This window comes from Poromitra crassiceps (assembly GCF_964638095.1).
Source record: "Poromitra crassiceps genome assembly, chromosome: 2".
Taxonomy (NCBI): Eukaryota; Metazoa; Chordata; class Actinopteri; order Beryciformes; family Melamphaidae; genus Poromitra; species Poromitra crassiceps.
Genome location: NC_139624.1, coordinates 46338149 through 46353923, shown reverse-complemented (window position 1 = coordinate 46353923; position 15775 = coordinate 46338149). Strand labels below are relative to the sequence as shown.

The following is a 15775-nucleotide window of genomic DNA, read 5'->3' as shown; positions in this document are numbered from 1 at the left end:
AGGCTCAATGGACAGATTGGCAAACACAAGCTGGAATACCTGATGTCCACCAGCAGTAAATCAAGACCAGCAAGAAGGTGTAGGGTCTGCGCACGCAGGGGCCAGCGCTGCTGGTTGCAGCTAAAAAATATTATTTTGCCATCAAAATTCCTTTGTTTTTGCTGTTTTATTGAAGGAAATTACTGTTCAGATATTTGAGGTGTCACTACATCAGAAAATATTAGCTTCAGAGTCAGTGATGTGCTTGAAATGCTTCATTTCACAAAAGGCTAATTATCTCCAGTTCTAGTTTGAAACATCTGTTTCTGGTGAAACCAACCTAAAACCAATCTAATACTGCTGATAACTAAAGAACGGAAAATGATACAAATAAACTTGTTTTTTTCTGATGATACAAGAGAGTCTCATCGTTTTTGGGCGTGTTCGGTGTTTACATAGTAATATCACACAATATTCTGTGGGTCTTGAGAAATCACTGAAAACGCTCTGAAAGGGCTGGCACTGGGAGCGTCCGTTTTCCAGAAATGGCTGGCAGCCAATGAGGTAAAGGTATAATGATAGTGGCTCAGAACGGGTATATTATCTATGTCTGTGTAATACAAACAATAAATCATCTTTTTAAATGTACGTGCAATGTGCATGTACATCAGTTCAAGATTCAATCATCCACAGAGTTGATAGGAATTTGCCTCAGTGCAACTCTCAAGACGACAGATCGGGCGTGTGTGTGGGGGGGGACTCTACTCATCCACCTCTGATGTGTAGCACCCACCTGGGTGAAGCACGGCAGCCAGTTCACCGCTCACCACACATCAGCTAACGCGGTGGAGAGTTGAACAATCACCACACATCAGCTATCATGGTGGAGAGGTGAACGCTCACCACACATCAGCTAACATGGTGGAGAGTGGAACACTCACCACACATCAGCTAATATGGTGGAGAGTTGAACACTCACCACACATCAGCTAACACGGTGGAGAGTTGAGGATTAAAAGAGCCAATTAAGTAACAAGGGATGATTAGGTGGCCATGAATGAAGGAACATCTGTTTGGAAATGTAGCCAGAGCACCAGGGTTACACCCCCCAGGTCACTGGGGTTGCACCCCCCAGGGCACCGTGGTTACACCCCTACTCTTGTGAAGACTGCTGCTGGGATCTTTAATGACCACAGAGAGTCAGGACCTCAGTTTAATGTCGCATCCAAAGGACTGTGCTTACTCACAGGATCTGTCCCTGTCTCTGCCCTGGTGCATTGGGGACTGGGTTATTATTCATGAGAACAGAGGGAACAGCACCTCCTACTGGTCCTCCAACACCACTTCTAGCACCATGGTCTCCCATCCAAGGACTGACCACAGTCAGACCTGCTTAGCTTTCCCAGCAAGCCAGCAATGTAACACAGGAGCTACGGTGCTGGCAAAAAGACATACAGTAGAATACATAAAATACATGGGTGAAATCGTAAAAACAATAAAAAGTGTTAAGATTCTTTGCACTTCTACCCTGCAAACAAACAAAAAGACAAAAACTAAAAGCACCTAGTTTACTGTTTCCTGCAACTTGCAACCCCATTCTAGCCAACCCATTCTGAGAATTACCTGTTATCTGTTATTAGGTGTGCCGAGAAGACAAATGATTTCCCAGCTTCCCTTGTCTGTTACTCATCAATGGTTTCATTTATTTTTTTTACTTCCCTTTGGTGCATGAGGTGTGGGCAGATTTAACAAAGGGCCTTTGAGCTTGGTCATAGTTTATTGTCTGAGATATTTGGATTAGGCCACATCAGTTGTGGGAAACTGGTATGATGCTCACACACCACATCCTTTTATATGTGCAGTCAGTCACCTGTAAAGGCAGTGCAGTCACCTGTATAGGCAGTGCAGTCACCTGTATCAATATTGTTCTACAATAATTGAGTTGGTTCTGTGACTTAAGCCCTTTTCCCACATGCGCTTTGTACCGCAAAATGACCGGAACGTGGTCTAATGCCTGCATGTGAGAAAGTGGCCGTGCCAGTATAAGCGCGACCCCGTCGTCGCGGAGATTTCACCAGTTTTGAGCCAGTCAGAAGAGCGGTATGCCGCGATAGGCACGCAGGTGAGAAAGGGGTCCAGTCATTTTCCGCTATCAGTGGGCGTTGTCTCTGGACCAGGTTGCACACTGTAGACAGTCCAACACCAAATACACAGCTGATTGTTCGATATTCCCCTGGTGTTGCGTACCACCAAAGTACTATTGCCAGTCGCAAACGCGCTTCCAGTGGTTTTCGCCACCGGGTGATCTTGCGTGTTAGTGCGGGTCGGACCAGACTCAGCACGTAGTCGAACGTACACCGGGACATGCGAAAATGACGCTTCCATTCCACGTCGTCAAAATTGTTCAGAGCATCTTCCCAAAATAAATTCCCTCCTGGTCTCTCTCGCTTCCAGACGGCTCTAGTCTCACGCAGCAGCGCAGAGGTACTTTCATGATCTGTCCCCGGTTTAGTCTATCTTCATATTCTGCACGATGTTGAGCAGAGAAGACTGCGAACATGAATCTGTTTCTGTTCGCACATATATCCCTTTCCATTTTCGCCTTAATTTGTCTGCGTCGCTGTCTACGTTTGAGGAAAAAGCGCGTCAGCAATAAAAGAGTGGACGCCGGCTCCATGTTTTTTTTTCTTTTTTTTTCTGACTGGCCTCAGTGGCCGGCAGCACAGACCCCAGGCCACTCTCCCCCGCCCCCCGCCCCACCCCACCCCACCCCACCCCCCAACATACCGGCTATTTGACGACTAGATTCCCACATGCGAACGCTGAGGTGTGAAGGGAAATTCAGGGAAATGTCCGATATTGACTTACAGGTAATTTTCCGGTACGCATGTGGGAAAACGGCTTTATTGACAGACTTGGCGTGTGTCAAGGCCAAAGCCGAAGGCCTGCTTCTTCTTCTGCTCTCGAAAATGCAGGGTCGGACTTCTTCCCCCGGGTCACTGAGGCAGAGGGCAAGACTTGTTTCTTTGGAAGAAGCTAGATCTGTCTTGGCATTGACTGCTCAGTCTCAGCCCTACATGCTGTGTGTGTTGGGATTGTCGTGAGGAGCATGCATTTTGGAGTCTGACATGCCCTTCCCAGTTCCCACAGAGACTTGCAGTGTTTTCATCCTAAGATAGGGTTTTCTAATCAGACATGCATTCTTCTGTTATATATATATTTTAGACCATAAAATGACAGTGCTGCAAAACATTATAGATTAATTAGTCTGCATAGTCTGCACAATTATTGCTGCACAATTATTTTTGTTTACACAAATTCCACCAATAATAGTCGTAGAATTTAGAACCTGCCCTGTAGTTGAAAATAGTTAATCTTGCTCCTCAAATCATCAAGACTACTCACTCATCACTCATCACTCACTCACTCACTCACTCACTCACTCACTCACTCACTCACTCACTCACTCACTCACTCACTCAAAGCGCCTTGGGATAACTCTTGTTATGATTTGGTGCTATATAAATTGATTGATTGAATGATCATCCTAATTGATTGTGGTCAGACAGTAGTAGCTAGCAAAATAATGGCTTTGAGGCACCTGTGAACAAACTACCTCACACATTCTTTCATTGTGCTAATTCTTAGTGAAATTAAACTATGCCTATTTTTATTTTGAGACCCCTGGCACTCACTTCAAAGACCCCTGGTGGTTCGCTGGCCCCACTTTTGGAACCACTGCTAGAGAGCAGGAAAGAGAGGGTAAACGAGGTCACAACTAAATGGTTGACCTGAAACGAGCAGGAATGCGGATGTGTTGCGAGGCCTATTTGTCAGCTTACAGTCGATCGCAAAGTATTTTTTTCACCGACTATTTAAACACTTGGGGCTTTTGAGAAGTACGCAATGTAAACAAATACCTAGATGCTTTTCCAACAACACCCTCAACCTCTACCTACTGACTCAGGGTCAGTCGCTCTGGATAGAAGCAGCAGCTATGTCTAAGATCAAATTCAAGGTAAAATTATATATATATATATTTTTTTGGAATTGTTGGAAATCTCAGTGCTCGTGTGTGGCTTGGTGTATTCGATCATGCAGTTCCGTTCCTCCTTGAACTCTGTCCAGAGCCTCTGCATCTCTTGTCTGTCTCTGTCCATCTCTGCCTGTCTCTGTGCGCCACCAACCCAGAGATGAACTCTGTCCAGAGCCTCTGCACTTCTATCTCTGTCTTTCCTCTGTCTGTCTCTAACTAACTCACAGATGATGAGAGCACCCTGACAGAGCATCTGCACTTCTGTCTATCTCTGTCTCTTTCCTCTGTCTGTCTCTGTCTTGTCTGTCTCTGTCCGGCACCAACTCACATGAACTCTGTGCAGAGCCTCTGCATTTCTGTCTGTCTCTGTCCGCCGGCTGGGACAAACCCCCCAGATCGGGACACGAGGAGAGATAATTGCGAAGCTGGGAAAACCGATAGTGGGGGTTTTGTGTAGGCGGGATTAGTTTAATCAGCTGTTGTCTGGGGAAGGTAGGAACAGTTTTGGGTTGACGTTACCACGATGCTGTAGTGATTGTTGGGCAGCAACCGTGACCCAAGGCTTAGCTGTCCTGCTCTCCTTAAAATGAGCTGCATGTATTCACCTCACGGCCCTGACAGCATTAACACAAACAGGACTCTATTGTTTTTCAAGGTCTGCTGTTAGTTTACTGGTGACTGGATATGTTGATGCTGCTGCTGAGTCTGAAAAATGTTAATTTATAGTCTTGTGTTGAGGCTTAAATTCTTATTTTTGTTTGTTTCACTTTAGTTTTCGGGTTTCAATTCAATTTCAACTACAAACAACAATATCTTAAAATATGGCAAATCACCCCAATTGTGTAGAAATAATATGATATGCTTTGATTATGATGTGAGTTTTACGGTCCATTGCCTCAGTTGAATAGTTCTAACAGTTCCATGACAGGCAGTAGACCACACCTCACTAATTTCTGCTGCTCCGACCGCCAAGCCAGTAGAATGTGGCAGGAACAAGCTAGAGTAGAATGACTGTGTGAAGACACAGAGGTAGTTAGACTGTGAGTAGGGATGGGAATTGATAAGATTTTAACGATTCCGATTCCATTTTCGATTCTGCTTATTGATCCGATTCCTTATCGATTCTCTTATCGATTCTCATTGGGCAAGGGGAAAAAAAGAGTACAAACGGGTTTATTAACATTAATTTTCTTTTATATTATTATTATTATAATTATGTATTATTATTCAGCTCTGAGATCAGATTGCTCTTTTCAATCCCATACCAAGCAGGGATCAGTGTGTCTGTTAAACTGGCTCTGTTTGGGGGTTTCTATTTTGGGTTGAGCATCTTTGTCATCTCCCTATAGAAAATATATAGTGGGAATGAATGAAACAGAACTAGTGGTTAGAATGACAACATGCAACTTTGACATTTTACTTTAGCTGGCATGTCAGACAAACTTAGTCACTGCTCGGTGACATTCGTTTCCCCTCGCCTCGGTCATTTTACTCTTCCCTGCCTGGGTGAATGGAGGGGCTAGAGGTGCACAAGAAGTACTCGCTGCAGCCTCTGACCCAGAGCGACTACCAGCCTCTGAACCAGTCTGACTCTGAACGTCATCATCCTCTCAATTAAATGGATGGAAATGGAGTATTGGTGAAATCTGGTTTACACAATGAAACAAATGGCACAAACACTAAACACACAATAGACAGGGTCTGGAGGAGTTTACTCTCCATATTAACAGATGACGCGCTAACGTTAGCCGCGCTGCTGTTAGCCGCGCTGCTGTTAGCCACGTTATCGTCACTCCGTAGCACATCAAAAATGTGACATTCCTCCAAAATTATTGCATGCTGTGTAGACAAATGTTTCTGCATATTGCTAGTATTTCCCCCCTTTGACAAAATAGAGGTTTTGCAAGCATTGCAAGTGGCACTGTGGTCATCGTTTTGCTTCTGCCTAGACTGGCTGCGGTCTAAACAAGGCTGCGTTGCGTGCATGTCGCAGCGTGTGATGTCATCGCGCATGGAATCGATAGTGGAATTGTTAAGGATTTTGGCTAACGATTCCAAGGAATTGATCCACTGGGACCCGGTTCTCGATTCCCATCCCTAACTGTGAGTGATGGATGCTTCATGTGTTGTTGTAGGTGTTGGACCCAGAGCTGGAGATAGCAGACCATGCCTTCCCCCCATCGTCCACGCAACCCTCCGCTCTCAAGATCCAGGTGAGAAAGATCAGCTGTGTTCACTGTGCACACTCCTCCCACATGCTCACTCTGTCAGCTGTGTTCACTCTGTGCACTCCTCCCACACGCTCACTCTGTCAGCTGTGTTCACTCTGTGCACTCCTCCCACACGCTCACTCTGTCAGCTGTGTTCACTCTGTGCACTCCTCCCACACGCTCACTCTGTCAGCTGTGTTCACTCTGTGCACTCCTCCCACACGCTCACTCTGTCAGCTGTGTTCACTCTGTGCACTCCTCCCACACGCTCACTCTGTCAGCTGTGTTCACTCTGTGCACTCCTCCCACACGCTCACTCTGTCAGCTGTGTTCACTCTGTGCACTCCTCCCACACGCTCACTCTGTCAGCTGTTTTCACTCTGTGCACTCCTCTCACACGCTCACTCTGTCAGCTGTGTTCACTCTGCACACTCCCACACGCTCACTCTGTCAGCCGTGTTCACTCTGCACACCAGTGGCGGCTGGTGAGATTGGAAACAGGGGAGGTAGCTTTTTGGGCGTTTTTTTTTCCTCTTTTGCCCAAAACGCCCAAATCTCATTTTAAATTAGCATTAGGATTAGGCTGTTGTGATGTCATTATTCAGTTTTATATAAAAAGAAATAGAGTCCGCACACTGCTTATTCAGTTTTAACCATCAATAATTGTTCCTTTTCTCATTATTTCATTTCTCAGAGTAAATACTGTATATTTATTTTGAGATTTTTGTCAATTATTTGTGCTGTTATGGTTATAATTAGCCTAGTTACTCACTTCTACACTATCTTAGATTGTGTTACTTATGGATGGCATGGAATTATAGTGAAAATAGATTATCCCCCCTTTTTGCTGGGGACCCCACTTTGAAAACCACTGGCTTAGGCTACAACTGTTGCGAGAAGGTTTCAGGATTTATCTCTATGCATTAGGCTGTGATTACTATTTATATAAATCTATTTATTCACATAGATTCATGATATATTATGGTATACAGCCTACCTGTGACATCAATGTTTTGATTAATCTGCGCCAGTACCGAAAATGTAGCCTATTACTGCATGACTGATCCTATGATGTCATTGTAATCACACTCAGGTGTGCTTTCACAAGACAGGTGTTGTCCATTCAATCACCCCACCTGTCTTTATAATGGCTGTCTTGCACTGTTTGTATGATACTTGACAAAGTCTATGGCCGAAACTGTTGTCAAATAGCGTTAAATTACACTTTATTGCATCTGGAACGAGAGTGTTCCCTTCCCCTGCACTATCAAGATACTCGTTTAGTTACATTCCAATTCATCAACTTTGGAGCGTTATTTACCCCCCCTTCCTGACATGCTAGGTTGACATGCTTCGTCCCAATCGATTCCTTATTTCTTCTACTTTCATATGGTATAAAGATCACCACTCAAGCTTTAAAAATGAGCTCGCTGTCAGCCATCGATTTACAGGCCAAATTCAGTTAAAAAATGTGGGAATTTAAGGTTGCCGGTTTTATTATAAAAAATTACAGGATGAAACTTCAATACGACAAAAGTAGCGCTGCTCGGTGAACCATTTCCACGCTGAATTTAATAGAAGGTCCGGATAACTTGAAATCAATTGACTTACTTGTATATCCATGCTGTCTGTAGTGGAACCGCTGCAGCCGAGACGTTGCAAATATTCCAGTTTTCTGACATTGACCCAGTATCGCGCACCGCAAGGCTCCCGCAACTCGAAACTCGTTTTGGGTCGTAATCCAATGCAACGACTCTCTGGGTTGTGAACACTTACTGATTGATAAAAAGTAAATAAAAATAAGGGGGAAATATAATTTGCTGCTACTGTCTCAGTAAATCATCTGCACACTCATCCCACACGCTCACTCTGTCAGCTGTCTCTCTCCCCCTAGCCACTCTCTCTCCCCCTACCTTTCATCCATCCACTCTCTCTCCCCCTACCTGTCATCCATCCACTCTCTCTCCCCCTACCTTTCATCCATCCACTCTCTCTCCCTCTACCTTTCATCCATCCACTCTCTCTCCCCCTACCTTTCATCCATCCACTTTCTCTCCCCCTACCTTTCATCCATCCACTCTCTCTCCCCCTACCTTTCATCCATCCACTCTCTCTCCCCCTACCTTTCATCCATCCACTCTCTCTCCCCCTACCTTTCATCCATCCACTCTCTCTCCCCCTACCTTTCATCCATCTACTCTCTCTCCCCCTACCTGTCATCCATCCACTCTCTCTCCCCCTACCTTTCATCCATCTAGTCTCTCTCCCCCTACCTTTCATCCATCCACTCTCTCCCCCCCTACCTTTCATCCATCTAGTCTCTCTCCCCCTACCTTTCATCCATCCACTCTCTCCCCCCCTACCTTTCATCCATCCACTCTCTCTCCCCCTACCTTTCATCCATCTACTCTCTCTCCCCCTACCTGTCATCCATCCACTCTCTCTCTCCCTACCTTTCATCCATCCACTCTCTCTCCCCCCCTACCTTTCATCCATCTAGTCTCTCTCCCCCTACCTTTCATCCATCCACTCTCTCTCCCCCTACCTGTCATCCATCTACTCTCTCTCCCCCTACCTTTCATCCATCCACTCTCTCTCCCCCTACCTTTCATCCATCCATCCACTCTCTCTCCCCCTACCTTTCATCCATCCACTCTCTCTCCCCCTACCTTTCATCCATCCACTCTCTCTCCCCCTACCTGTCATCCATCCACTCTCTCTCCCCCTACCTTTCATCCATCCACTCTCTCTCCCCCTACCTTTAATCCATCCACTCTCTCTCCCCTACCTGTCATCCATCCACTCTCTCTCCCCCTACCTTTCATCCATCTACTGTCTCTCCCCCTACCTTTCATCCATCCACTCTCTCTCCCCCTACCTGTCATCCATCTACTCTCTCTCCCCCTACCTTTCATCCATCTACTGTCTCTCCCCCTACCTTTCATCCATCTACTGTCTCTCCCCCTACCTGTCATCCATCCACTCTCTCTCTCTCCCCCTACCTTTCATCCATCTACTCTCTCTCCCCCTACCTTTCATCCATCCACTCTCTCTCCCCCTACCTTTCATCCATCTACTCTCTCTCTCCCCCTACCTGTCATCCATCTACTCTCTCTCTCCCCCTACCTGTCATCCATCTACTCTCTCTCTCCCTACCTGTCATCCATCCACTCTCTCTCTCCCCCTACCTTTAATCCATCTACTCTCTCTCCCCCTACCTTTCATCCATCCACTCTCTCTCCCCCTACCTGTCATCCATCCACTCTCTCTCCCCCTACCTTTCATCCATCCACTCTCTCTCCCCCTACCTTTCATCCATCTACTCTCTCTCTCCCCCTACCTGTCATCCATCTACTCTCTCTCTCCCCCTACCTGTCATCCATCTACTCTCTCTCTCCCTACCTGTCATCCATCCACTCTCTCTCTCCCCCTACCTTTAATCCATCTACTCTCTCTCCCCCTACCTTTCATCCATCCACTCTCTCTCCCCCTACCTGTCATCCATCCACTCTCTCTCCCCCTACCTGTCATCCATCCACTCTCTCTCCCCCTACCTTTCATCCATCCACTCTCTCTCCCCCTACCTGTCATCCATCCACTCTCTCTCCCCCTACCTGTCATCCATCTACTCTCTCTCTCCCCCTACCTTTCATCCATCCACTCTCTCTCCCCCTACCTGTCATCCATCCACTCTCTCTCCCCCTACCTTTCATCCATCCACTCTCTCTCCCCCTACCTTTCATCCATCCACTCTCTCTCCCCCTACCTTTCATCCATCCACTCTCTCTCCCCCTACCTTTCATCCATCCACTCTCTCTCCCCCTACCTTTCATCCATCTACTGTCTCTCCCCCTACCTGTCATCCATCCACTCTCTCTCTCCCCCTACCTTTCATCCATCTACTCTCTCTCCCCCTACCTTTCATCCATCCACTCTCTCTCCCCCTACCTTTCATCCATCCACTCTCTCTCCCCCTACCTTTCATCCATCTACTCTCTCTCCCCCTACCTTTCATCCACTCTCTCTCTCTCCCTCTACCTTTCATTCATCTACTCTCTCTCCCCCTACCTTTCATCCATCCACTCTCTCCCTACCTTTCATCCATCTACTGTCTCTCCCCCTACCTTTCATCCATCCACTCTCTCTCCCCCTACCTTTCATCCATCCACTCTCTCTCCCCCTACCTTTCATCCATCTACTCTCTCTCCCCCTACCTTTCATCCATCCACTCTCTCTCCCCCTACCTTTCATCCATCCACTCTCTCTCTCCCCCTACCTTTCATCCATCTACTCTCTCTCCCCCTACCTTTCATCCATCTACTCTCTCTCCCCCTACCTTTCATCCATCCACTCTCTCTCCCCCTACCTTTCATCCATCCACTCTCTCCCCCTACCTTTCATCCACTCTCTCTCTCTCTCCCTCTACCTTTCATTCATCTACTCTCTCTCCCCCTACCTTTCATCCATCCACTCTCTCCCTACCTTTCATCCATCTACTCTCTCTCCCCCTACCTTTCATCCATCCACTCTCTCTCTCCTGCTACCTTTCATCCATCTACTCTCTCTCCCTCTACCTTTCATCCATCCACTCTCTCTCCCCCTACCTTTCATTCATCTACTCTCCCTCCCCCTACCTTTCATCCATCCACTCTCTCTCCCCCTACCTTTCATTCATCTACTCTCTCTCCCCCTACCTTTCATCCATCTACTGTCTCTCCCTACCTGTCATCCATCCACTCTCTCTCCCCCTACCTTTCATCCATCCACTCTCTCTCCCCCTACCTTTCATCCATCTACTCTCTCTCCCCCTACCTTTCATCCACTCTCTCTCTCTCCCCCTACCTTTCATCCATCTACTCTCTCTCCCCCTACCTTTCATCCATCCACTCTCTCTCCCCCTACCTTTCATCCATCCACTCTCTCTCCCCCTACCTTTCATCCATCTACTCTCTCTCCCCCTACCTTTCATCCACTCTCTCTCTCTCCCTCTACCTTTCATTCATCTACTCTCTCTCCCCCTACCTTTCATCCATCCACTCTCTCTCCCCCTACCTTTCATCCATCCACTCTCTCTCCCCCTACCTTTCATCCATCTACTCTCTCTCCCCCTACCTTTCATCCATCCACTCTCTCTCCCCCTACCTTTCATCCATCCACTCTCTCTCTCCCCCTACCTTTCATCCATCTACTCTCTCTCCCCCTACCTTTCATCCATCTACTCTCTCTCCCCCTACCTTTCATCCATCCACTCTCTCTCCCCCTACCTTTCATCCATCCACTCTCTCCCCCTACCTTTCATCCACTCTCTCTCTCTCTCTCTCCCCCTACCTTTCATCCACTCTCTCTCTCTCTCTCTCCCTCTACCTTTCATTCATCTACTCTCTCTCCCCCTACCTTTCATCCATCCACTCTCTCCCTACCTTTCATCCATCTACTCTCTCTCCCCCTACCTTTCATCCATCCACTCTCTCTCTCCTGCTACCTTTCATCCATCTACTCTCTCTCCCTCTACCTTTCATCCATCTACTCTCTCTCCCTCTACCTTTCATCCATCCACTCTCTCTCCCCCTACCTTTCATTCATCTACTCTCTCTCCCCCTACCTTTCATCCATCCACTCTCTCTCCCCCTACCTTTCATTCATCTACTCTCTCTCCCCCTACCTTTCATCCATCTACTGTCTCTCCCTACCTGTCATCCATCCACTCTCTCTCCCCCTACCTTTCATCCATCCACTCTCTCTCCCCCTACCTTTCATCCATCTACTCTCTCTCCCCCTACCTTTCATCCACTCTCTCTCTCTCCCTCTACCTTTCATTCATCTACTCTCTCTCCCCCTACCTTTCATCCATCCACTCTCTCCCTACCTTTCATCCATCTACTGTCTCTCCCCCTACCTTTCATCCATCCACTCTCTCTCCCCCTACCTTTCATCCATCCACTCTCTCTCCCCCTACCTTTCATCCATCCACTCTCTCTCTCCCCCTACCTTTCATCCATCTACTCTCTCTCCCCCTACCTTTCATCCATCTACTCTCTCTCCCCCTACCTTTCATCCATCCACTCTCTCTCCCCCTACCTTTCATCCATCCACTCTCTCTCCCCCTACCTTTCATCCACTCTCTCTCTCTCCCTCTACCTTTCATTCATCTACTCTCTCTCCCCCTACCTTTCATCCATCCACTCTCTCCCTACCTTTCATCCATCTACTCTCTCTCCCCCTACCTTTCATCCATCCACTCTCTCTCTCCCGCTACCTTTCATCCATCTACTCTCTCTCCCTCTACCTTTCATCCATCTACTCTCTCTCCCTCTACCTTTCATCCATCCACTCTCTCTCCCCCTACCTTTCATTCATCTACTCTCTCTCCCCCTACCTTTCATCCATCCACTCTCTCTCCCCCTACCTTTCATTCATCTACTCTCTCTCCCCCTACCTTTCATCCATCTACTGTCTCTCCCTACCTGTCATCCATCTACTCTCTCTCTCCCTACCTTTCATCCACTCTCTCTCCCTCTACCTTTCATCCATCTACTCTCTCTCCCCCTACCTTTCATCCATCTACTCTCTCTCCCTACCTTTCATCCATCCACTCTCTCTCCCCCTACCTTTCATTCATCTACTCTCTCTCCCTACCTTTCATCCATCTACTCTCTCTCCCCCTACCTTTCATCCATCCACTCTCTCTCTCCCTCTACCTTTCATCCATCCACTCTCTCTCTCCCCCTACCTTTCATCCATCTACTCTCTCTCTCCCCCTACCTTTCATGGCCGATTCAACATGTTGAACTTTGTTTCATGAGTCAGGTCTCACATAGGCGCAGAACGTATGTGCTAGCTGCCCGTCCGCTGTTGTGTTCAAATGCAACTTTTTGGCCCCGACACAGAGGAGATGTGAGGTGACACATCGACACAGGAGATGTGAGGTGACACATCGACACACAGGAGACGTGAGGTGACACATCGGTTGCCCTCTAGTTGCCGCTAGTCCTGTGTGTTTTCGGTGTGCCAGCCCTCTGAGAGGACTTCTCTATTTTTCTGCTGAGGAATTTACTAAATGAGAATTCACTTGATCATTTGCGATTTTTAAACTTCAAGCATTTCAGTCACAAAATGTCTTAATTGTTATCCTTATACTGGCACTAAAAAAGGTTTTAAAAACTGAAAAACTGAAACTTGTCAACACCTCAAAGAAAAAGCATGTTCAGGATTCTTGAGATTTCCCGTGCTCCCTGTCCAGTTCACCTTCCTTCCTTCCTTCCTTCGTGTGTGTGTGTGTGTGCGCGCGCGCGCGTGCGCGCCCGGGTTTGAACTTCGCTCTGGTGTGTGTTTCAGGATAAGGAGATCCGGGGGGTCTTCCTGTGGCTGTTCGCCCGGCTCTTTCAGGGCTATCGCTGGTGTTTGCACATCATCCGAATTCACCCGGAACCAGTGATCCGCTTCCACAAGGTACAGGAACACACCAGACAACAGATAAGCACTGTTCATCCTGCCAATGAAGCCTCTGAAATGCACTGCAACACCTAGGTCTCCTTATTGTGTGCGTCAGTTTTGTGTGTGTGGTGTAAATCATAGAGTTCAAGTGGTAAAAATACTGTGGAAATGCAATGATACAGAAAAGAACAGGAACTCAAGAATAAAGATTAATTAGTGCAGCAGAGACAAAAATCTCCAAAACAAAAACAAAGGAATGACAAAAAAAGAGATTAAGATGAAGGGCAAAGACACATTTGGAAAGAATATAAGGACGCTCCTGAGTATCGCGATATTATCGTTTCTGATAGTGTATCAATTCTCAAATACACCATCCATTTTTTTTGGCTTAGGGTTTGTATTTTCTTAATTTGCTTACCTAAAGAATTCTGCAAGCACTTTTATGCAAGAACTTTAATTAATTAATTAATTTATTTATTTATTTATTTATTTACGGTATTTATTTCTTTCTTTCTTTTATTTCTTTTTTGACAGGTATGTTAATTCCTTTGCTCAGATTGCACAAAAAAGTAGCTCAGATTGCACAAGAAAGTAGTGCTATCATGTTGGATGTTACAGGGACTGTGAGAAATACAAATCTCACTGTTCTGATTGCATAAGAAAGTAAAAAAAAAATACTCTGTTCTTTATATTATGACAGTTTTCCTAAAATTATATATTTTTTAAATCGCAGTGTATCATCATCACCCCTGTATCGTGAGCACCTGATTCTTGCCCACACACAGACCTAGCGTAGACCACCTGCAACTATAGAACAAGAACACAATGCATAATTGCTGCAGAAAATTAAATCCTAAGTGAAGCAAGAGTGTGCTATGGAGTCGCAGGGTGTTTGGGTGTGTATTGTATGTGTTTGTTTTAGAGACTGGCAATGAATGTTCAAAGATATGATGACAGAGAGGGAGTGTGTATGTGCTGAAGGAGAACGGCAAACACTTTTCTCCATCAGATCCAAGATATTTATTGTCACGCCGTTGTACAAGTACACACGTGTGAAATTCTTATGCTAGGGGGCTCCATTACAAGACACAGTGCAAGTACAGTACATGTAGTTACATAATCACAACAGTAATATGATATGTATGTAAATAAGGTTGTTCAAGATTAATGTAAATGTGTGTGTGTGTGTGTGTGTGTGCGTGCGTGCGTGCGTGTGCAGGCTGCCTTCCTGGGCCAGAGGGCGCTGTCAGAGGATGACTTCCTGATGAAGGTTCTGGATGGCATGGCATTCGCAGGCTTCGTGTCGGAGAGAGGGCCTCCATACAGGACCACCGACCTGTTTGATGACGTCAGTCCTGCCGCATCACATCACACATTACATTACATACACATTACATTACATACTCATTGCATTACATACACATTACATTACAGTACATACACATTACATGACATAACATACACATTACATTACATACATACACGCATACATTACATTATTATATTACATACACATTACATTACATACTCATTGCATTACATACACATTACATTACATACACATTACATGACATAACATACATACACACACACATGTATTACATTATTATATTACATACACATTACATTACATACACATTACATTACATACACATTGCATTACATACACATTGCATTACATACATACACACATACATTACATTATTACATTACATACACATTACATTACATACACATTGCATTACATACACATTACATTACATACACAGACATTACATTACAGACACATTACACATTGCATTACAGTACATACACATGACATTACATACACATTACCAGTGGCGATTTTAGCCTGACATTTCTGGAGGGGCAGTTTTATGTTGTCACGTCACCACGCACCATCACACACAAGAAAGATCTAGCCAATCTATGGTAGGCAGATATGACTGCGATTTGAGTGCCAAGGAGCAGAAATATTCCAAAACTAAATACACTTCACATTTGTCCGGGTGCGCTCGGCATGGAGCTACAGACAACAAATAGTCTACCCGATTCATTGTAGTAGGCTAAATAAAAAACTCACTTCACAGTATTTAGCTAGCTAGCGGCAATGTAC

At 45.9% G+C, this 15775-nt stretch overlaps 1 protein-coding gene across 4 annotated transcripts in view; it reads left to right on the top strand.

The window, feature by feature from the left end:
* sbf1 (SET binding factor 1) overlaps positions 1-15775 on the top strand; it is a 240088-nt gene that overhangs the window by 108266 nt on the left and 116047 nt on the right. For all 4 annotated transcript variants that reach the window (XR_014553738.1, XM_083660189.1, XM_083660188.1 and 1 more), the window contains exons 10-12: positions 6151-6228; positions 13561-13674; positions 14879-15007. Coding sequence is in view for 3 of the 4 variants with exons in the window: in XM_083660189.1 (XP_083516315.1) it covers positions 6151-6228; positions 13561-13674; positions 14879-15007 (321 nt within the window). In the remaining variant the exon portion in view is untranslated. The remainder of the gene's footprint in view (positions 1-6150; positions 6229-13560; positions 13675-14878; positions 15008-15775) is intronic.